General features: G+C 51.5%; 1 protein-coding gene across 1 annotated transcript in view; it reads left to right on the top strand.

The window, feature by feature from the left end:
- The first annotated feature begins 374 nt into the window (after window positions 1-374).
- LOC138249319 (transient receptor potential cation channel subfamily M member 2-like) overlaps window positions 375-21,881 on the top strand; it is a 1,037,937-nt gene continuing 1,016,430 nt past the window's right edge. The window contains exon 1 of the mRNA XM_069203278.1: window positions 375-457. Coding sequence (XP_069059379.1) covers window positions 398-457 — 60 coding nt within the window. The 5' untranslated portion in view covers window positions 375-397. The remainder of the gene's footprint in view (window positions 458-21,881) is intronic.

The raw sequence follows: 21,881 nt of genomic DNA, 5'->3' as shown, positions 1-21,881 counted from the left end.
CAATCGTTTGAGCTTCCATCGAGCACTCAAGTACCATCCCTTTGAATAATCCTCCTCTGAGAAAACTTGTTTGCTGCATGGATGAGAAAGTCCAGCTCTTCTCAAAGTGGTTGCCTTTGCACTTGTGCTGTCCTTCCCTGTTTACATTGACTCGCAAATAGGTACTGTGCCTTCCCATTCAATTAGCTTCTCTTTTAATGCTTTCCTCATTAATTTCTTCAGTCCGCCTTCTTTCCCTTTCAGAACTCATAAGCCTTCTTTCTGTCTCTAAGATGGTATCTGTACTTTCAGGGAAGTGTGTTTTTGTGGCTACAACAAAGAACATCATGTGAAAGAGGCCCAGATAGTCACTTCAGACGTACAAACAGATTGGGACCCAAAGAAGGACATACAGGAGATGCCAACCGATTCATTTGGTTTCTTTACCATTAAAGATGCTGGCAAAGGTCGAAGAAAGGTTAGTGATGCTCAAAGGCTTAAACAGCTTGTTTCATCTCCTTCAGACAGCTTTCAAAATAGGCCCTCCTCTTCTTTGATTATTTATATTGAGCACTGACAGTCTCTTTTTCTAGCATTTATTAAAGTAGGTCAAATTGAGCTATATTAAATATATGACTACCTTCATGCATTGACTCACTTTCACATATTCTGTACGCTACACTGGTCCTCAGGTTTGGTCTTTAGGGACACAAAATTACCACTTGGTGTCATGCTCTAATTTTTTTTTTAGATATTCTGAACCTACAGTCCTTTTAAGATGAGTCTTTTGAAAAGTAAATATGCTTTGTGCTCTTATATAAGTGATACACATGTGTGGTGAAGGTGATTGTAAAAAATTGGGTTATTGTTTGAGGGGGGTGGCAGCTCCACTCAGGCAACAGTCACAATCCTCGTCACAGAAAACCACAAAAGTCACTAAATTAACCTGTGCATAACCCTCTGGGAGTTTGGCACAAAAGCAGTCAGGCTTAACTTAGAGGCAATATGTAAAGTATTTATGCAGAACACAAATAGCAATAAAGTGAAAACAGAACTCAAGACAAATCCCAAACGAATGTAGACAAATTGAGTGCATTTTAATGAATAAAATGAACCCCAACAATAACAATCCAAGCAGTAAAATGTGAGATATGCAGCTTTAAAGTAATTATTGAAAATGGCTCCTGAAAGCACAAAGCAGCACTCACAGTTATCTGGTCCTGCTAGACCAGGGCAAAGTCACAAGTTTAGGCCAACCACAATGGAGCACGGGTCAGATCCAGGGACCAGGGTGATCTAGCTGAAAAGTTACCTTATAAGCCCTGATCAACTAGTTCCATTTGTATTGGCGGAAGCCAAGAGGAGCAGGCAGTTGACGCTTTAGCCCAAAGCACAGGTTGGACGTGGTGGACAGTTGTGAGTGTAGCAACTGTCTGCAACAGTCATGCTGTGACGCGAAGTGCAGCTTTGGCAATGCCTGTTGTGGGTGCAGACATGAAGAGCAGGGTTCACCGGAGCTTTGCATTGAAAGTCATTGTGGACGGCAGAGTCTTGGAGCAAATGTGCCGGTTCGTGATCATGAGGAGCCCAAACTTTAGTGTGTTAACCATTTCTTTCAGAGTAGTATACTCTTAATGCTAGCCAAGGGTCCAGGACTTGGGAAGGCACTTCTTTGGGGTCAGGGACTCATCCCAACGTAGGTTAGCAGGTCCAGTGGAAGGTCGAGGCAAGTCCAGTTGCAGCAGGTCAGCTCAGCAGTTGCTGAGAGGCCTCCGAAGTTCATTGTGTTTCTCTACCTCACACAGATGGTCAGCCAAGTGACCCTTTGCGTTACTCTGGTTAGCCTGGGATGAAGCCAAGCAGGTCCACTCTCCCTCCTCAGACCAGGCAAGCCGTCATGCAGCTGGGCAGACCTCTGGCAGCAGGGCAGTCCTTCTGTAACTTCCACCAGTTTTGGAGTGTTCTGATGAGTGGCTCTGGATGTCCAATATTTATACCTGATGCTATCCTTTTTGTATTTGTGGTGTGTGGGGAGGGATCTCTGTCCTGCCCAACATCTGCTGCTGCCCCTATCAAGGCTCCAACCTCTTTGTGGGTGCTTAAGGCAGGGCATGCCTTGTGCCATGTTCTGTTGTGTGTGCCCTCCTTGATTATCCTGCCCACACCTAAGCTCTCTTTGTTTTCTGGTCTGGAAGAAATACACAAATCCCAAAAGAAGAGCCATTTGCATCATGTAACCCAGGACACTGGCAAAAGGCACAAATAATTGAGACAAAAAAATGCCAACTTTTTAAAAGTGGCATTTTCAGGATTGTAATTTAATATCCGACTTCACCATTAAAGAGGGGTTTAAATTATAATTTGAGTGTGAACACCATAGCTCTACCTGCTCCTAACCTAAAGTTATCACTTATTATGTGTAATCAGGTAACCCAGTGTTAGTCAACGGGAGAAAAACGACTTTAAGAGTTTTTCCTTTGTCAGGTTTTAATACTCATGTCCTACTTTTTAAATACAATTCACCCTGCACTATACGTCCTTACAGCTTACTTTAGGGGGTGACTTATATTCAGTTTAAAGGGAGGTTTTGACTGGCAAAAGGTTTATTTTACCAGGTCAACATGGCAGTTTAAAACAGCACTTACAGCCTCACAGCACAAACATGACTCACTTCAGTGGCAGAAGTGAGTCATGTTTTAAAGGGCTTTTTTAGTGGGTGGCTCAATGCGTGCTGCAGGCCCTGGATACATATAGGGGGTCATTACAACCCTGGCGGACGGTGGAAAAGGTGCGGTAATACCGCAAACAGGCTGGCGGACAAAAAAAGGGAATTATGACCCTGGCGGAAACCGTCAACAAAGACAGCCAATTTAACACACCGCCCGCCACGACGGTACAGACAAGCAGCGCGGCGGTTACCGCCAACAGACAGGCGGGAGACAATGTACCGCCCACAGTGTTACAACAGGCCAATCCACCACCTTTTCCGGGGCGGATTCACCGTGGATAAAAACACGGCGGAATCAGCTTTTGCTATGGGAAAACGCTCACCTGAACACATCCCACGAGGAACGACGACTCCATGGACCCGGAACTCCAAATACTACCTGCCCTTGTCTTTCTGCTCGTTTACGACCAACAGCGACGTAGGCGCAGAAGATACCGGTGAGTACTGCATCTACGACATGGGGGAGGCAAAAGTCGGGGACACCCACCAAACACCCCCACCCCCACCCTCGCATATTACAACATACACACCAATGCAGTCAAAAATATCACATTAACAACCCACAATCCCCCCGGAAGAATGCAAAGACAATGCGAATTTCAGTCAAACATTGTAATGTGCCAATATACATGTCATACAAAAATATACAGATATATATCTCTAAATCACTCATAATTATATATACAATACAAGAAGTAGTGCAGATATGTACACAACAATGTCCGTGCACCAACAGTCCAAAAATGCATGGGCGAGGCCCACAATAGATACCTGACCAAAATCGGAGAGAACACTGCCGGGGCATCAGATAGAAATACTACAGGCACCTCAGGGGGAAGGGAAGGAGGGGCACCTCAGCAGGGTGACTGCAAAGCCACATCCACGACGGGGCTCCATGCCCATTGATGTATCCTGGGGAGTGCAAAGCCACAGTCTCTCAAGTCTCTTCAGTGGGTGGTTTGCCCACTGTGCCATCCTGGGGAGTGCAAAGCCACAGTCTCTCAAGTCTTTACAATGGGTGGGTTGCCCACTGTGCCATCCTGGGGAGTGCAAAGCCACAGTCTCACAAGTCTCTACAGTGGGTGGTTTGCCCACTGTGCCATCCTGGGGAGTGCAAAGCCACAGTCTCACAAGTCTCTACAGTGGGTGGTTTGCCCACTGTGCCATCCGGGGGAGTGCAAAGCCACAGTCTCACAAGTCTCTACAGTGGGTGGTTTGCCCACTGTGCCATCCCGGGGAGTGCAAAGCCACAGTCTCACAAGTCTCTACAGTGGGTGGTTTGCCCACTGTGCCATCCCGGGGAGTGCAAAGCCACAGTCTCACAAGTCTCTACAGTGGGTGGTTTGCCCACTGTGCCATCCTGGGGAGTGCAAAGCCACAGTCTCTCAAGTCTCTTCAGTGGGTGGTTTGCCCACTGCTTTATGCTGGGGAGTGCAAAGCCACAGTCTCTCAAGTAGATGCAGGTCTCCACTGGTTCTGGAGGGGGACTGGTGCCCAGACTGGATGAGTCTCCCCGTGAAAGTTCCTGTCCTGTCACTGTCCCAGCTGCACATGGGATAAGGATGCCTGATGTGGCGGTACATTCATTCCTACGCGGTGCATGCCCTGTTCAGCGGTGCTTTGACATGGCGGTCTCTGCCCTGTTCAGCGGTGCTTTGACATGGCGGTCTTTGCCCTGTTCAGCGGTGCTTTGACATGGCGGTCTCTGTCCTGTTCAGCGGTGCTTTGACATGGCGGTCTCTGCCCTGTTCAGCGGTGCTTTCACATGGCGGTCTCTGCCCTGTTCAGCGGTGCTTTGCCATGGCGGTTCAGGACTGTTCAGCGGTGCTTTGCCATGGCGGTTCTGATACTGGACATTGGTGTGTGGCATGACGATCTCCACACTGGACATTGGTGTGTGGCATGACGATCTCCACACTGGACATTTGGTGTGTGGCATGACGATCTCCATACTGGACATTGGTGTGTGGCATGACGTTCCATCATTGGCCAGCGGGGCTGTGGCATCCTGTCCCCTCCTGGGCTGTGACTCCGGCGGTGGTCTCTGGACCAGTAACGATAATTGGGCCCTCCTGGGCTGTGACTCCGGCGGTGGCGGTGGTCTCCGGACCAGTGACGATACTTGGGCCCTCCTGGGCTGTGACTCCGGCGGTGGTCTCCTGACCAGTGACAATACTTGGGCCCTCCTGGGCTGTGACTCCGGCGGTGGTCTCTGGACCAGTAACGAAACTTGGGCCCTCCTGGGCTGTGACTCTGGCGGTGGTCTCCTGACCAGTAACGATACTTGGGCCCTCCTGGGCTGTGACTCCGGCGGTGGCAGTGGTCTCCTGACCAGTGACGATACTTGGGCCCTCCTGGGCTGTGACTCCGGCGGTGGTCTCTGGACCAGTAACGATACTTGGGCCCTCCTGGGCTGTGACTCCGGCGGTGGCCTCCTGACCAGTGACGATACTTGGGCCCTCCTGGGCTGTGAGTCCGGCGGTGGTCTCTGGACCAGTAACGATACTTGGGCCCTCCTGGGCTGTGACTCTGGCGGTGGTCTCCTGACCAGTAACGATACTTGGGCCCTCCTGGGCTGTGACTCTGGCGGTGGTCTCTGAACCAGTGACGAGGTGCTGGCGGTTGTGTCTGGACCACCGGAAATGATGGCGCACTTCTCCGCCGTGACACTCACAACAGGCTGGGGAGACTTCCTCTGGACCTTCCCCACCTTCTTTGGAGTTACAGCTGACTCACCAATCGCCTTGGATCCCATTTCACTTGTTGTCCCACCGGGAGTCTTGACACGGTCCAGTCGTTCACTCCCCAATTTCAGAGCCTTTACAGGGGGTTGGCTGCCAGTGCCTTGGCTCCGGGTCCTATTGCCTGCCCTGGTGGACGGTGCACTCCAAAAACTGGAACACGCACCACTGGTACTGGAGGCTTTTTGGCTGAGGCGCTACGACGGGACTGATGAATTGGATGGGGGAGGGGTGGGGGCAAAAAGGTCAATTTGTCATAGGGACAGTTTCTGACGGACACTGGGATGGGTAGCTGGAGGGGCTCTGGGAGTGGAGGAAGAGGAGGTGGTTGTAGGAGGTGTCACTTTAGGTGTTTTGGGTGCAGTACTGGAGGCTGTCGTGAGGTGGATGGATGTTGGGTGAGTGATTGCCGGCGTTTGTGTACTTTGGGAGGGGGCGTCACAGACACTCAGGGAGAGGACACAGGGGACGTGTAAATGGCAGTGATGGTGGTGAGTGCAGGTGAGCGGCTTGTGGTGCTGAGTGTCCTGGTGCGAGTCCTAGTGCCTGTAGATGTGGTGCATGCAGGTGTGTGTGTAGACGAGACTGGGAGGAAGGAGGGAGAAGAGGAGGAGGGGGACACAGTGGAGACAGTGGATGTTGCTGTGTCTGTATGTGGGTGAAGCTTGCGTGAGTGCCTGTGGTGTGTGTGGTGCCTATGTTTGCTTGAGCTACTTGTGTCTGTTGACTTGTGTGCATGCTGGTCTTTAGGTGTGCTTGGGATGGGCTGGGGTACAGAGGATTGGGTCTGGGTGGAGGAAGTTGGAGGGGGGAGGCTGGACACAGGGACAATGGCTGCCATCAGTGCTGAGGCCAGAGATTGCAGGGTTCGCTGAAGGGCAGCCTGACCAGAATGAATGCCCTCCAGGAATGCATTACCGTGTTGCAACTCTCGTTCTACACCCTGGATGGCATTCACAATGGTAGACTGCCCAACAGTGAGTGACCTGAGGAGGTCAATGGCCTCCTCACTGAGGGCAGCTGGGGTGACTGGGGCAGGGCCTGAGGTGCCTGGGGCGAAGGTGATGCCCACCCTCCTGGGTGAGCGGGCACGGGGTGAACGCTGAGGGGCTGCTGGGAGGGCGGTGCTGGTAGGGGAGGTGGCGGCTGTACCTGTAGAAGTGGGGCGCACAGATGGTGCCGCCACCACAGGGGAGCTCCCATCGGCGGACGAGTCCGTGTCGCTGGTTGGTGATACGGTGGCCGACGTGAAGCTCCCCTCGCCCTCCATCCCACTGGTGCATTCAGAGTCTGTGGTGTGGCCCTCCATGGCCATGTGGGATGCAGCTCCCTCGTGCTCCGGTGCCACTGTACCTCCACCTGATGATGCTGATGTACAAAAGGACAGGGAGAGCAGGAAAAGGGGGGGGAGACAGAAGAAAGAGAGTTTTAGTGCCTGGCATACCGCTACCGTTGGCGGACAAGACAGACGCAGCAGCCCCATGCATAACGCCGTGCTCCTGGCCTCTGCACATGCAATTTTTGGGATATGGCCTACATGGCAATGGTGGAAATCTGCGCACATGGATGCCACAGGGGCAACTATACCTCAACTTGCCACTCTTCTGAGGTGGGGTAGAGTGCCACATGGCACACATTACGGAGGGGCCTTGCCTACCTAACTCGCCCTGGCCTAGGGACACACACAGCCCACCTCCCCCACCCAGACCCCTCCACTGCACGCAAAGTCCGCAGAATGAGGTTGTACTCACCCCCTTGTGTCTGCTGTGATGTCCTTAAGCGCCCATCCAACTCCGGATAGGCCACCGCCAGGATCCGGAACATCAGGGGGGTCATGGTGCGACGGGCACCACGCCCACGTTGGGAGGCCATCCCCAGCTGAGCCTCCCCGTCTTCTTGCTGCAGCGGCGAATGTCCACCCATCTCTTACGGCAGTGGGTGCCCCGTCTCTGGTGGGCTCCCAGGGTCTGGACCTCCTTGGCGATGGCACGCCAAATGTCCCTCTTCTGGTTCATAGGGTCCAATGTTAACCAATGCAGCATTGCGCTGTGGTCTATGACCGCCTACCGCGACGGTGTGCAACGCCAGCACTGTTACCCCACAATCCCATTGTCCCAGTTTAGAGGTCAGGCAGCCGCCATTTCACGGGCCCACATGGCTTCATTTACTACTGCGTCACACATACCGAGGCCTACACTCAACACACATCCAGGAAGGGTTTATTGTCTGGTGTAGTCTTGTGTGTGACTGTGGGTACATACCTGGAGGAATAGTGACTGTTTATTCGCTGTTGTCCTTCTTAGGCACCGTCAGCTGGGACATATGAGAAGATGGCGGAATCCTCCGGTGTACCGACCGCTGGTGGACCTGTTGACAATGGAAGAGAGACATTTAATCGTCACCTACAGGTTTGACCGTGCCACTATCCATGAACTATGTACCCAGTTGGAGCCAGACCTGATGTCACCAATCCGCCATCCGACTGGAATCCCCCCTGACGTGCAGGTGCTGTCAGTGCTCCATTTTCTTGCAAGTGGGTCTTTTCAGGCAACTGTGGCCATGGCATCCGGGATGTCCCAGCCTAGGTTTTCCAACGTCTTGGCCAGAGTGTTGGCTACCCTGCTGAAACACGTAAGGAGATACATCATTTTCCCTGAGGTAGAGGATTTGCCTACAGTGAAAGGTGACTTCTATGCCCTTGGGCATATCCCCAACGTCATAGGTGCTATTGATGGGACCCATGTAGCTCTGGTCCCCCCCGCAGGAGTGAACAGGTGTACAGGAACAGGAAGAGTTATCATTCGATGAATGTCCAGATGGTCTGTTTGGCAGACCAGTACATCTCGCAGGTAAATGCTATGTTCCCTGGCTCTGTGCATGACGCCTACATCCTGCGCAATAGCAGGATCACTGATATGATGGGTCAACTCTAGAGGCACCGTGTATGGCTATTGGGGGACTCTGGTTACCCCAACCTTTCCTGGCTACTGACCCCAGTGAGGAATCCCAGGACCAGGGCAGAGGAACGCTACAATGAGGCACATGGGCGGACTAGGAGGGTGATCGAACGCACCTTCGGCCTCCTGAAGGCCAGGTTCAGGTGGGTCCCTATTCTACTCACCGAAGAAGGTGTGCGACATCATCATCGCCTGCTCCATAATTTGGCATTGCGACGACAGGTGCCTTTTCTACAGGAGGATGATCCAGATGACGGTGTTGTAGCAGCTATGGAGCCTGTGGAGCCTGTGGACAGTGATGAGGATGAAGCTGAGGAAGAAGAAAACAACAACAGGAAGTCAGTCATACAGCAATATTTCCAATGAAACACAGGTGAGTACAATTTCAGGTTTAACATAATATTAACTTTCACACGTCTACCTCTATCCTGTACCGACATTTCACTCACTATTTGTTAACTGAGTTGTCCCCTTCCATTTCAGTTTCACAAATGTGGTAACCTACGTGTCAACTGCTTGCATCCTTGAAGGGCTTGTGATGTGTGACATTGGTATGTTAGCCTTCCAATGGGTAACCCATTATGACACTGTCATTGATAATACAAAATGACAAATCATAGACTGACTCCATTTTATTTAGTGTTTCAAGGATGTTTATTTAAGTGCTAAAAAATGAAGGGGGGTTGTGAAATGGTGATGGGTGATGGTGGAGGAATGTCCATGGCAGAGTCCAGTCTATTAGTCTCACAGGTACATTGCACATCTGGCCATTGGAAGTGGAGCTGGGGCAGTTCCGATTTAGAAAGGGTAACAAAGTGGGACAGTCGGGGGACAATCAGGGTGGTCTTATTTCCTGGTGGGGGTTTTGCCATCTTGCTCTATCCTGTTCCTGGATCTCAGGGCCCACTTGCGTTGTGGTTGTCCGTCTGCAGGGGATGGGGTGCTGGTGTGGTGGTCCTGTGGCGGGGCGTCCTGTCCACTAGCACCGACGGAGGTGGTGGGCAGTTAGTCGTCCTGACTAGTGTCAGGGGCCCCTTGGAGTGCCACGGTGTCCCTCAAGGTCTTTTGAATGTCCGTCAGCACCCCTACGATGGTGCCCAGGGCGGAGCCAATGGTCCTGAGCTCCTCCATGAACCCCAAATACTGCTCCTCCTGCAGACGCAGGGTCTCCTGCAACTTGTCCAGGACCGTCGCCATCGTCTCCTGGGAGTGGTGGTATGCTCCCATGATGGAGGAGAGGGCCTCGTGGAGAGTTGGTTCCCTTGGCCTGTCCTCCCTCTGTTGCACAGCAGCCCTCCCAGTTCCCCTGTGTTCCTGTGCCTCCGTCCCCTGGACCGTGTGCCCACTACCACTGCCCCCAGGTCCCTGTTGTTGTTGGGGTGTTGGGTTACCCTGGGTGCCCTGTAGTGGTGGACACACCGCTGGTTGACCTGTCCTGGGTAGGGAGGTTTGGGCCCGCTGGGTGGGTGCTGTGCTGGTGTTACCAGAGGGTGGAAGCTCGGTGTTGGGCTGTGGCTGGGCAAGGGGAACCGACTGTCCTGAGGCCCACGATGGTCCGGGCTGGTCATCAAGATCCAGTAGGGCAGAGCTGCTGTCGTCACTGTGGGCCTCTTCTGGGGGTGGAGTGGTGTTGTCTGGACCCTCTGGTGTGGTGATGTTCCTTCGGGTTCCTGCGGGGGTATAAGTACATGATTATTGCATGTGTGTGTTTCATGGTGTGCAATGGTTGGGTGTGCGTGAACCCCAGTGCAGGCATTCCTGTGTGGGGGCTTGTGTGCTGATGGTTGGGGGGGTGTTCTGGGTATGTGCAATGGGCATGCTTTAGTGATGGGTGTCCATGCTTAGTTGTGTCATGCAGGTCTTGGGGTTGGGATGTGTAGTTGGTGTTATGGGTACATTAGTGAGGAGTTTGGGTGATAGGGGAGGGTGTGAGGGTGGGGGTGTGTGATAGCATGCAGGTAGGGTGGGGGATATGATAGTGAAGATTTGACTTACCAGTGTCCGTTCCTCCAACGACTCCTCCGAGGCCCTCAGGATGCAAGATGGACAAGACTTGCTCCTCCCATGTTGTTAGTTGAGGGGGAGGACGTGGGGGTCCGCCGCCAGTCCGCTGTACCGCGATGTGGTGTCTGGAGACCGTGGAACGCACCTTCCCCGTAGGTCGTTCCTCCTCTTCCTGATGTCCTCCCTATTTCTTGGGTGCTGTCCCACAGCGTTGACCCTGTCGACTATTCTTTGCCATAGCTCCATCTTCCTGGCTATGGATGTGTGCTGTACCTGTGAGCCAAATAGCTGTGGCTCTACCCGTAGGATTTCCTCCACCATGACCCTGAGCTCCTCCTCGGAGAAGCAGGGGTGTCTTTGGCGTGACATGGGGTGTTGTGTGTGATGTGTGGGGTGGTGTATGTGTTGATGAGTGTGGTGAGTGTAGTTGTAGGTGGTGTTTTGTGCGTGGATGTTGTGTGGGTGATGGTGTTGTGTGCCTCTGTGTGATGGGGTTGTCTATTCTGTGCTCTCTCTCTCGCCTTCTCTCAGAATTTTTGGTTGTAGGGGTTTGTGGGTGATGTGGGTGTGTGTTTTATATTGTATTGGATGTGTGGGAGTGGTGTGTGTATGTGTATCAGGTGTGTGTATTTGTAATTGTCCAATGTGACGGTGTTTTGGAGATGTGTGTGTATTTTGAGCGCGGCGGTGTGTACCGCCAATGGAATACCGCGGTTGAAAGACCACCGCGTGGATTCGTGGGTCGTAATGGCATGGGCGTGTTTCTGTTGGCGTGGAGGTGGAGGATTTGTTTCCGCATGTTTATCGCTGACCTTTGGTGTGGAGGGATTGTGTAGGTGTCTGAATTTCGGCGGATTCCGAGATGTGTGTCATAATAGCTGTGGCGGTCTACCGCGGCGGCGGCGGTGTATTGGCGGTCTTCTGCACGGCAGTAAGCGCCTTATACCGCCAATGTTGTAATGACCCCCATGGTACCTTGTAATAGGGACTTACAAGTAAATTAAATGGGCCAGTCGAGTGTAGAAGTATTTTACAGTGTTTTAGGGAGAAAGCACTTTAGCACTGGTAAAGTGCTCAAAGTCCTAGAGCTAATAAAAAACTAATTCAGCAAAAGAGGAGGGGTGAAGACAAAATGTTTGGTGGACAACTACGCCATGGATGTCAGGCCTAACAGTGATTCAAGTGCGTATCAAATTGGCAAGAATGTCACGGCCTGTTTAGCCAAAAGTACACAATGATTGGGGTCTGTGTGCAGTCGACAATGTTTCGATCCCGTTTGGAATGTGGGATCATCCTCATCAGGACTTGAGGGAATACGGGAGTGCAAGATAGTTCTGTACAGTATAAAGGAGAGGCATGTAAAAAGTCTGTAAAAAGGCCAAAGTGATAAATATTTTGTTGTGAAGTCACAAAGAAATAAGGAGAAATCTATGAACATTACAGTAAGGGTACAGGCACCCCAAAAAAGTACAGATTCGAAGAGTTTGTTAGCTGGTATAAAAGGCCCTCTGGATCAAAAAAGTGCGCAAGGCAGAGTGAGGTATGTTGTTCACTTCAGGGCAGTAGTAGACTACACAGCAACTGATATACGAGGAAAACAGTGGTTGTAAGGCCCCAGAAGGGAATATGAGCGTAAAAGAAGACAACATATATGAGGATGGCTGTGTGCACTGGGCCGAACTGGGTATATGTAAATAAGAAACCATGGTTGATGAGCATACCTTGATGAAACGGATAATTGAGCATCTCCATCAGTGTGGTGTAGGCTGCATGACGCCCACAGGAAAGTCAGAAGGGGCAGAGGAACCACGCACATATGTGTCTCTGTAGTCATCCTGAAATAATGTTTTTGCCTTTTTGTCTTCTTTATAGTCTACAGAACTGTCTCACGATTAATATTCCCTTGAGTCCTGATGATGGTCACACATTCCTAATGGGACAGAAACGTTGTCAACTACATCATGGACCCCAGTCATTGTGTACTTTTACTTTAACGGGCCAGTTTATTCTTGCCAATTTGATACACACTTGATCACCTTCATCGCATGTGTATGTCACATATACAAGAACACCAAGCTGGCACCCACTGCGTCGTTTCCTTCTTTTTTATTATATTTTAGGTAACTAAATTACCTTTGACCTTTAGTATTTGTCAGCATTGTCTGCTTAGGGACCACTGTGTTTAGTTACTATAAAATTACCCAGGGTCTCTGGTGATTCTCTGTTTTCCCATGTTACTCTATAACATCTGTTTAGATCCAGAGCAACTGTCATGCTTCTGATGGTGAAGCCTAGGCTGGGTTTACCACTGGAAACGTTTAACTAATGGCCTGACATATCTTGGACTGTCAGTAAATGGATGTTGGATGGTCAGCCCTATTGAGGGTGGAAATTGTGACATAACTGTTTCCTCGACTGTCAGGGAAAGCTTGGTGGGCCCAAACTGGAAATAGTATTATTAACGCCACTACTTTTTAGAAGAAAACTTAGTGTGTCTGGGCCATTCATTTTTTGTTTCTCAACAAACAAACTCCCACTTTGGGAGCTTGTTTTTGAAAAAAAAACAAAAAACAGTTTGCTGTACAAGCTGATTGAACGTTATACCTGCATAACAAAAAGAGAGACAGAGATGGCGCTCAGCAACTCAGAGAGCCCTCTCAGAAGCAGGCAGCACCCGCAGGCACTTAGAAGATTTGTGAACCGGAGTCCATGCGAAGTTACAAAGGAGGGTCCCACGACGTTGGAGGCCAACTCAGAGGGTTGAGCATTGCAAAACCCAGAGGGGGGACCCAGAGGACCGGTGATGCAGTCTTTTGATGCCTGCGTTAGCAGGGGGATGATTCCGTCGACCCACAGGAGATTTCTTCTGAGCTTCTGGTGCAGAGTGAAGGCAGGCTACCCCCAGAGCATGCACCACCTGGAAACAGTCAAGAAAGCCGGCAGGATGAGGCACTACAATGTTGCTGGTAGTCGTCTTGTTACTTTGTTGCGGTTTTGCAGGCATCCTGGAGCAGTTTGGTTGATCCTTGGTAGAAGTCGAAGAGGAAGATGCAGAGGAACTCTGGTGAGCTCTTGCATTCATTATCTGATGAATTCCCCAAAGCAGAGACCCTAAATAGCCAGAAAAGGAGGTTTGGCTACCAAGAAAGGAGGATTCGCTACCAAGAAAGGTAAGAGCCTATCAGAGGGGGTCTCTGACGTCACCTGCTGGCATTGGCCACTCAGAGCAGTCCAGTGTGCCCCCTACACCTCGGTTTCCAACATGGCAGAGGTCTGGGACACACTGGAGGAGCTCTGGGCACCTCCCCTGGGAGGTACTGCTCAGGGGACTGGTCACTCCCCTTTCCTTTGTCCAGTTTCGTGCCAGAGCGGGGCTGGGGGATCCCTGAACCGGTGTAGACTGGCTTATGCAGAGATGGGCACCATCTGTGCCCATCAAAGCATTTCCAGAGGCTGGGGGAGGCTACTCCTCCCCAGCCCTTCACACCTATTTCCAAAGGGAGAGGGTGTAACACCCTCTCTCAGAGGAAATCCTTTGTTCTGCCTTCCTGGGCCAGGGCTGCCTGGACCCCAGGAGGGCAGAAACCTGTCTGAGGGGTTGGCAGCAGCTGCAGTGGAGACCCCAGAAAGGCAGTTTGGCAGTACCCAGGTTCTGTGCTAGAGACCCGGGGGATCATGGCATTGTCCACTCAATACCAGAATGGTATTCCATGATCTTAGATATGTTACATGGCCTTTTTCGGAGTTACCATTGTGACGCTATACATAGGTAGTGACCTATGTATAGTGCACGCGTGTAATGGTGTCCCCTCACTCACAAAGTCAGGGGAATTTGCCTGAACAATGTGGGGGCGCCTTGGCTAGTGCCAGGGTGCCCACACACTAAGTAACTTTGCACCCAACCTTCACTAAGTGAAGGTTAGACATATAGGTGACTTTTAAGTTACCTATGTGCAGTGGTAAATGGCTGTGAAATAACGTGGACGTTATTTCATGCAGGCTGCAGTGGCAGGCCTGTGTAAGAATTGTCTGAGCTCCCTATGGGTGGCAAAAGAAATGCTGCCGCCCGTAGGGATCTCCTGGAACCCCAATACCCTGGGCACCTAAGTACCATATACAAGGGAATTATATGGGTGTACCAGTGTGCCAATGAGAATTGGTAAATTTAGACACTAGCCTGCAGTGACAAATTTGGAAAGCAGTGAGAGCATAAACACTGAGGTTCTGGTTAGCAGAGCCTCAGTGATACAGTTATGCTCCACACAGGGAGCACATGCAGGGCACATACTATGAGCACTGGAGTCCTGCCTGGCAGGATCCCAGTGACACAAGGGCTAAAACAACATACATACAGTGAAAAATGGGGGTAACATGCCAGGCAAGATGGTACTTTCCTACACCCAGGAAGTGGAAGGTCATGGGCCAAGGTCAGAATGAACTCCCTAAACTCCTGAGGCACTACCACTCTCCTAGTGGCACCAGGCTTGGGATCTCTTGCCTCTGTAAAGGAGTCCATCTTCCCAATAGACCCTATGTGTTCCACTGATTTTTCCTTTGGTTTCCTCAGCAGCTTGCTGCCTGAGGCCTTCAAGAGAGGGACAGGTTTCTTGCCCCTTACACAGCTGTTCCCTTGTGGGTCCCCCTGGGCCTAAGACTTCAACCTGATAAGGTTCCAACTCCATGGGCTCAGTTCCCTCAGAGGGCAGAACTTCTTCCTGGGAAGAGATGTTCTTTTTCTTTTGCTGTGTTGAAGCTGGTTCCCCAGTCTTCTTTTCTTTTCTCTTGGAGGGTTGGGCCATTATTCCAGGCTCCAATACCTCTTTTTCACCCTGAGCCTTGCACTGTGCCCTTGTCTTGACACACACCAGTTCAGGGATACCCAGCATGGCTGCATGGGTTTTGAGTTCTACCTCAGACAATGCTGAGGACTCCAGCTCATTTCCAAGCAAACACTCTACTGGGATAGCAGAGGAGACTACCACCTGTTTCAGGCCAGTGACCCCTCCCCATTCTAAAGTTACCATAGCCATGGGATGTAGTTTAGTCTGATTGTCAGCATTGGTGACTGGGTAAGTTTGTCCAGTCAGGTATTGTCCTGGGGAAACCAGTTTGTCTGTCGCCATTGTGACACTGGCACCTGTATCCCTCAGGGCTTCTACACTAGTCCCATTAATTAAGAGTAGTTTTGCATATTAGGGGGCCAGGCAGCCAGTGTGGCTAAGTCCACCCCACCCTCAGAAACTAATGTAGCTTCAGTGTGAACCCTGATTTGCTCTGGCAACACTGTTGATCCCACCTGGAGACTGGCTATTCCAGTGCTAACTGGAGTAGTAGTAGAAGTGGAACCTTTCTTGGGACAGGCCTTGACTCCAGTTTGGTGTCCCTGCTGATTACAGCTACGACACCAGGCCTTTTTGGGATCAAAGTTTTTACCCTTGTACCCAAAATTGGATTGAGAAGAGGCTTTGGACCCTTCCTCCTGAGCAGGTTTTTGGGGCCCTGCAGAAGACTCTTTACTTTTACCCTTGGATGTCTCAACACTCTTCCCCTGGGGAGTCTTTGTGACCCCTTTCTTTTGGTCACCCCCTGTGGAAGTCTTGGTCACCCTAGTCTTGACCCAGTGGTCTGCCTTCTTTCCCAATTCTTGGGGAGAAATTGGACCTAGGTCTACCAGATGCTGATGCAGTTTATCATTGAAACAATTACTTAAAAGGTGTTCTTTCATAAACAGATTGTACAGCCCATCATAATCATTTACACCACTGCCATTACTCCAACCATCCAGTGTTTTGACTGAGAATTCAACAAAATCAACCCAGGTCTGGCTCGAGTATTTTTGAGCCCCCCTGAACCTAATCCTGTACTCCTCAGTTGAGAATCCAAAGCCCTCAATCAGGGTAGCCTTCATGAGGTCATAGGATTCTGCATCTTTTCCAGAGAGTGTGAGGAGTCTATCCCTAAACTTTCCAGTGAACATTTCCCAAAGGAGAGCACCCCAGTGAGATTTGTTTACTATTCTGGTTGCACAAGCCCTCTCGAAAGCTGTGAACCATTTGGTGAGGTCATCACCATCTTCATATTTTGTTACAATCCCTTTGGGGATTTTTAGCATGTCAGGAGTATCTCTGACCCTATTTAAGTTGCTGCCACCATTGATGGGAGCTAAGGCCATCTCTTGTCTTTCCCTTTCTATGGCTAGGAGCTGTCTCTCCAAAGCCAATCTTTTGGCCATCCTGGCTAACAGGAGGTCATCTTCATTGAGGCTGCCCTCAATGCTTCCAGAGCTGTTGGACTCCTCTATGGGAGAAGCAGCATCTCTGACTATCACTTGTGGAGTAAGGGTTGGAGGAACCCTGGTCTCCTGAACTATGAGGGGAGGGGGTTAATTCTCCTCCACATCACTAGCTTCCCCCTCTGTAAGAGTATCTTCAGAGGGGTTGTCTCTAGCAAACTCTGCCAAGAGCTCCTGGAGCTGTATTTTGGTAGGGTTTGGTCCAGTTTTTATCTTTTTGACTTTGCAGAGTCCTTAACTCTTACATCCTAAGATGCAGGTAAGGGGTGAGGTTGAGCTCCACCACCATCTCTTCTGCAGTAGACATTATGGGGGTTATTCCAACTTTGGAGGAGGTGGTAATCCGTCCCAAATGTGACGGATTTACCACCAGCCGTATTACGAGTTCCATAGGATATAATGGACTCGTAATACGGCTGGTGGTATATCCGTCACTTTACCGTCACTTTTGGGACGGATTACCACTTCCTCCAAAGTTGGAATAACCCCCTATGTCTCTAAAAGTTGGAATACTTTTTAAGAATCTAAAACTATCTCTAGAACTTAATCCAAACTTTTACAAAACTTTTAAACTCTAAAAGAAATGCTAACAGGGACTAACACAGGGCCCTAGCAGGACTTTTAAAAATTTAGAAAAATAGCTCAAATTTCATAACTCAGTTTCTAATGACTATTTTTGGAATTTAGTTGTGTGATCCGGTATTGGCTGAGTAGTCCAGCAAATGCAAAGTCTTGTACCCCACCGCTGATCCACCAATGTAGGAAGTTGGCTCCGTATATACTATTTCAAAGTAAGAAATAATGTGCACAGAGTCCAAGGGTTCCCCTTAGAGGTAGGATAGTGGCAAAAAGAGATAATTCTAATGCTCTATTTTTGTGGTGGTGTGGTTGAGCAGTAGGCTTATCAGAGGGTAGTGTTAAGCATTTGTTGTACACACACAGGCAATAAATGAGGAACACACTCAAAGGCAAACTCAAGGCCAAAAGGTTTTTATATAGAAAAATATATTTTCTTAGTTTATTTTAAGAACCACAGGTTCAAGATTTACAAACAATACTTTAAATGAAAGCTACTTCACTCAGGTATTCTAGGAACTTTGAATTATCACAATAGCATGTACAGTTTTGAAAAAAATGGCAATAAGCTATTTTAAAAGTGGACACTGCAAAAATCAACAGTTCCTGGGGGAGGTAAGTAAATGTTAGGTTCACAGGTAAGTAAAACACTTACAGGGTTCAAATTTAGGTCAAGGTAGCCCACCGTTGGGGGTTCAAGGCAACCCCAAAGTTACCACACCAGCAGCTCACGGCCGGTCAGGTACAGAGGTCAAAGTGGTGTCCAAAACACATAGGCTTCAATGGAAATAGGGGTGCCCCGGTTCCAGTCTGCCAGCAGGTAAGTACCCGCGACTTCAGAGGGCAGACCATAGGGGTTTTGTAGGGCACCGGGCGGGTGGGGGGACACAAGCAGGCACAGAAAGTACACCCTCAGCGGCACAGGGGCGGCCGGGTGCAGAGTACAAACAGGCATCTGGTTTTCAATAGGAATCAATGGGGAGACCCGGGGGTCTCTTCAACGATGCAGGCAGGCACAGGGTGTGCTCCTCGGGGTAGCCACCACCTGGGCTAGGCTGAGGGTCGCCTGAGGGTCGCGCCTGCACTGGAGTTCGGTTCCTTCAGGTCCTGGGGGCTGCGGGTGCAGTGTGGTTTCCAGGCGTCGGTTTCCTTGAAGCAGGCAGTCGCGGTCAGGGGAGCCTCTGGATTCCCTCTGCAGGCGTTGCTGTGGGGGTCCAGGGGGGTCAACTCTGGCTACTCACGAGCTCGCAGTCGCCGGGGAGTCCTCCCTGTAGTGTTAGTTTTCCGCAGGTCGAGCCGGGGGCGTCGGGTGCAGAGTGGAAAGTCTCACGCTTCCGGCGGGAAACACGTGGTCTTTAAAAGTTGCTTCTTTGTTTCAAAAAGTTGCAGTTTCTTGAACAGGACCGCTGTTCTCAGGAGCTTCTTGGTTCTTTAGATGCAGGGTAGTCCTCTGAGGCTTCAGAGGTCGCTGGACCCTGTTGGATTCGTCGCTGTTGCAGTTTTCTTCGAAGTAGGGAGACAGGCCGGTGGGGCTTGGGCCAAATCAGTTGTCGTCTCCATCTTCAATGCAGGGCTTCAGGTCAGCAGTCCTTCTTCTTCTTTAGGTTGCAGGAATCTATCTTCCTTGGTTCTGGGAGCACCTAAATACTCAATTTCAGGGTGTGTTTAGGTCTGGGAGGGCAATAGCCAATGGCTACTGGCCCTGAGATTGGCTACACCCTCTTTTTGCCTCCTTCCTGTGGGGAGGGGGGCACATCCCTAATCCTATTGGGGGAATCCTCCATCTGCAAGATGGAGGATTTCTAAAAGTAAGAGTCACCTCAGCTCAGGACACCTTAGGGGCTGTCCTGACTGGGGAGTGACTCCTCCTTGTTTTCCTCATTATCTCCTCCATCCTTGCCGCCAAAAGTGGGGGCAGTGGCCGGAGGGGCGGGCATCTCCACTAGCTGGGATGCCCTGTGGCGCTATAACAAAGGGGGTGAGCCTTTGAGGCTCACCGCCAGGTGTTACAGTTCCTGCAGGGGGAGGTGAGAAGCACCTCCACCCAGTACAGGCTTTGTTCCTGGCCACAGAGTGACAAAGGCACTCTCCCCATGTGGCTAGCAACATATCTGGTGTGTGGCAGGCTGGCAAAACTAGTCAGCCCACACTGGAAGTCGGATATGTTTTAAGGGGGCATCTCTAAGATGCCCTCTGGGTGTATTTTTACAATAAAGTGCACACTGGCATCAGTGTGCATTTATTGGCCCCCATTACGACCTCAGCGGTCTTTTCGCAAGACCGCTGAGGTACCGCTGTGCTGAAGATCGCCAGTGGTGGCGGTCTTCCGTGCCGCGTATTATGACCGCTGGCAGCCCTCCGTCCTTTTCTGTACGGTAAGCCGCCAGCAGCCATACTGGTGGTCGGCGGGAAAGTGGAGGCTGCTCAACCTCCACTGCCACGTCAGCAGAACACCCCCCACAGAATCACGTCCCATGAATCGGTGTGGCGGTGTTCTGGTGACGGTGTGCTGGTGGCAGAGCTGCCCCCATGGATCCCGTCCCCTCCCGGAGGGCCAACGGACAAGGTAAGTTGATCATCCGTTAGGGGAGGGGGGTTGTGGGGTGATGTGTGTTGTGTGCGTGCATGGGGGTATGCATGTGAGTGTGTAGAGGGGGTGTGTGAGTGCGTGTATGCGTGCGGGGGTGCTGTGTGTATGGGAAATGTGTGCGGGTCGGTCGGTGTGCATGTCTGTTAGTATGTGTGCGGGTATGTGTTGTGATGTATGTGTGCATGTATGTGCATGTTGGGGGTGTGTGCGTGTAGGGGTGTGTACATGTGTACATGTGCAAGTTGGGGTGAGGGTGGGGAGGGGGGTTGTGCCACCTTTGGGGTGTGGGGGGTGTGGGGTGTGGGGGGAGGACTCGTGGTGGGTGGGGGAGACCCCTCTCAGTGCCAGGGAAGGAATTCCCTGGCACTGATAGTGCCTACCGCCATGGATCGGTTCCCAATCACCCGAAATCCATGGCCTGATACTGTTGGCGGTCTAGTGATGGCCGTCGGGCTGGAGACCGAAATCTCCAGCCCAGCGGTCATCACCGCCATGGCGGTCGGAATGGTAAAGTGGCGGATGACCGCTGCCGTAACCGCAGCTGTCATAATTCCATTTTTTTTTCCGCAGGTCATAATTCCATTTTTTTTCCGACGGCCTGTTTGCGGTCTTACCGCCGCTTTACCACCGACTGCCAGGGTCGTAATGAGGGCCATTGTGCAGAGAAGTTTGATACCAAACTTCCCAGTTTTTAGTGTTGACATTATGGTGCTGGGGAGTTCGTGTTTGACAGACTCCCAGACCATATACTCTTATGGCTACCCTGCACTTACAATGTCTAAGGTTTTGCTTAGACACTGTAGGGCCATAGTGCTCATGCACCTATGCCCTCACCTGTGGCATAGTGCACCCTGCCTTAGGGCTGTTAGGCTTGCTAGAGGGGTGACTTATCTATGCCATAGGCAGTGTGAGGTTGGCATGGCACTCTGAGGGGAGTGCCATGTCGACTTAGTCATTTTTCTCCCCACCAGCACACACAAGCTGGCCAGCAGTGTGTATGTGCTGAGTGAGGGGTCCCCAGGGTGGCATAAGACATGCTTCAGCCCTTATAGACCTTCCCTGGCATCAGGGCCCTTGGTACCAGGGGTACCTGTTACCAGGGACTTACCTGGGTGCCAGGGTTGTGCCAATTGTGGAGACAAAGGTACAGTTTAGGGAAAGAACACTGGTGCTGGGGCCTGGTTGCAGGGTCCCAGCACACTTTCAAATCATAACTTGGCATCAGCAAAGGCAAGAAGTCAGGGGGTAACCATGCCAAGGAGGCATTTCCTTACAGTAATACTTTGGGGGTCATTCTGACCCTGGCGGCCGGTGGCCGCCAGGGCCACCGACCACGGGAGCACCGCCAACAGGCTGGCGGTGCTCCCGAGGGCATTCTGACCGCGGCGGTTCAGCCGCGGTCAGAAAGGGTAAACCGGCGGTCTCCCGCCGGTTTACCACTGCCCGTTGGAATCCTCCAAGGCGGCGCAGCTTGCTGCGCCGCCGAGGGGATTCTGACACCCCCTACCGCCATCCTGTTCCTGGCGGTTCGCCCGCCAGGAACAGGATGGCGGTAGGGGGTGTCGCGGGGCCCCTGGGGGCCCCTGCAGTGCCCATGCCAATGGCATGGGCACTGCAGGGGCCCCTGTAAGAGGGCCCCGCTTGTATTTCAGTGTCTGCTTAGCAGACAGTGAAATATGCGACGGGTGCAGTAGCACCCGTCGCACCTTCCTACTCCGCCGGCTCGATTACGAGCCGGCTTCATCGTGGGAAGGACGGTTTCCCCTGGGCTGGCGGGCGGCCTTTTGGAGGCCGCCCGCCAGCCCAGGGGAAACCTCAAAATACCCACCGCGGTCTTCCGACCGCGGTACGGTATTTTGGCGGCTCCCGCCGGGCGCGCGGTGACCGCGCCCAGCGGGAGTCAGAATGACCCCCTTTGTATTATGTCTCCTCCTAGGAAATCCGGGTTTAAGCCCTGTAGGGAGTGTGGGGGCCATATGTCAGTGACAGACCTGCAAAATGACGGCCGCATTTT

The sequence above is a fragment of the Pleurodeles waltl genome, chromosome 8 (genome assembly GCF_031143425.1).
Source record: "Pleurodeles waltl isolate 20211129_DDA chromosome 8, aPleWal1.hap1.20221129, whole genome shotgun sequence".
In the NCBI taxonomy this organism is placed as follows: Eukaryota; Metazoa; Chordata; class Amphibia; order Caudata; family Salamandridae; genus Pleurodeles; species Pleurodeles waltl.
Note: the sequence above shows the minus strand (reverse complement) of the source record. Positions and strands in the feature narration are given on the sequence as shown.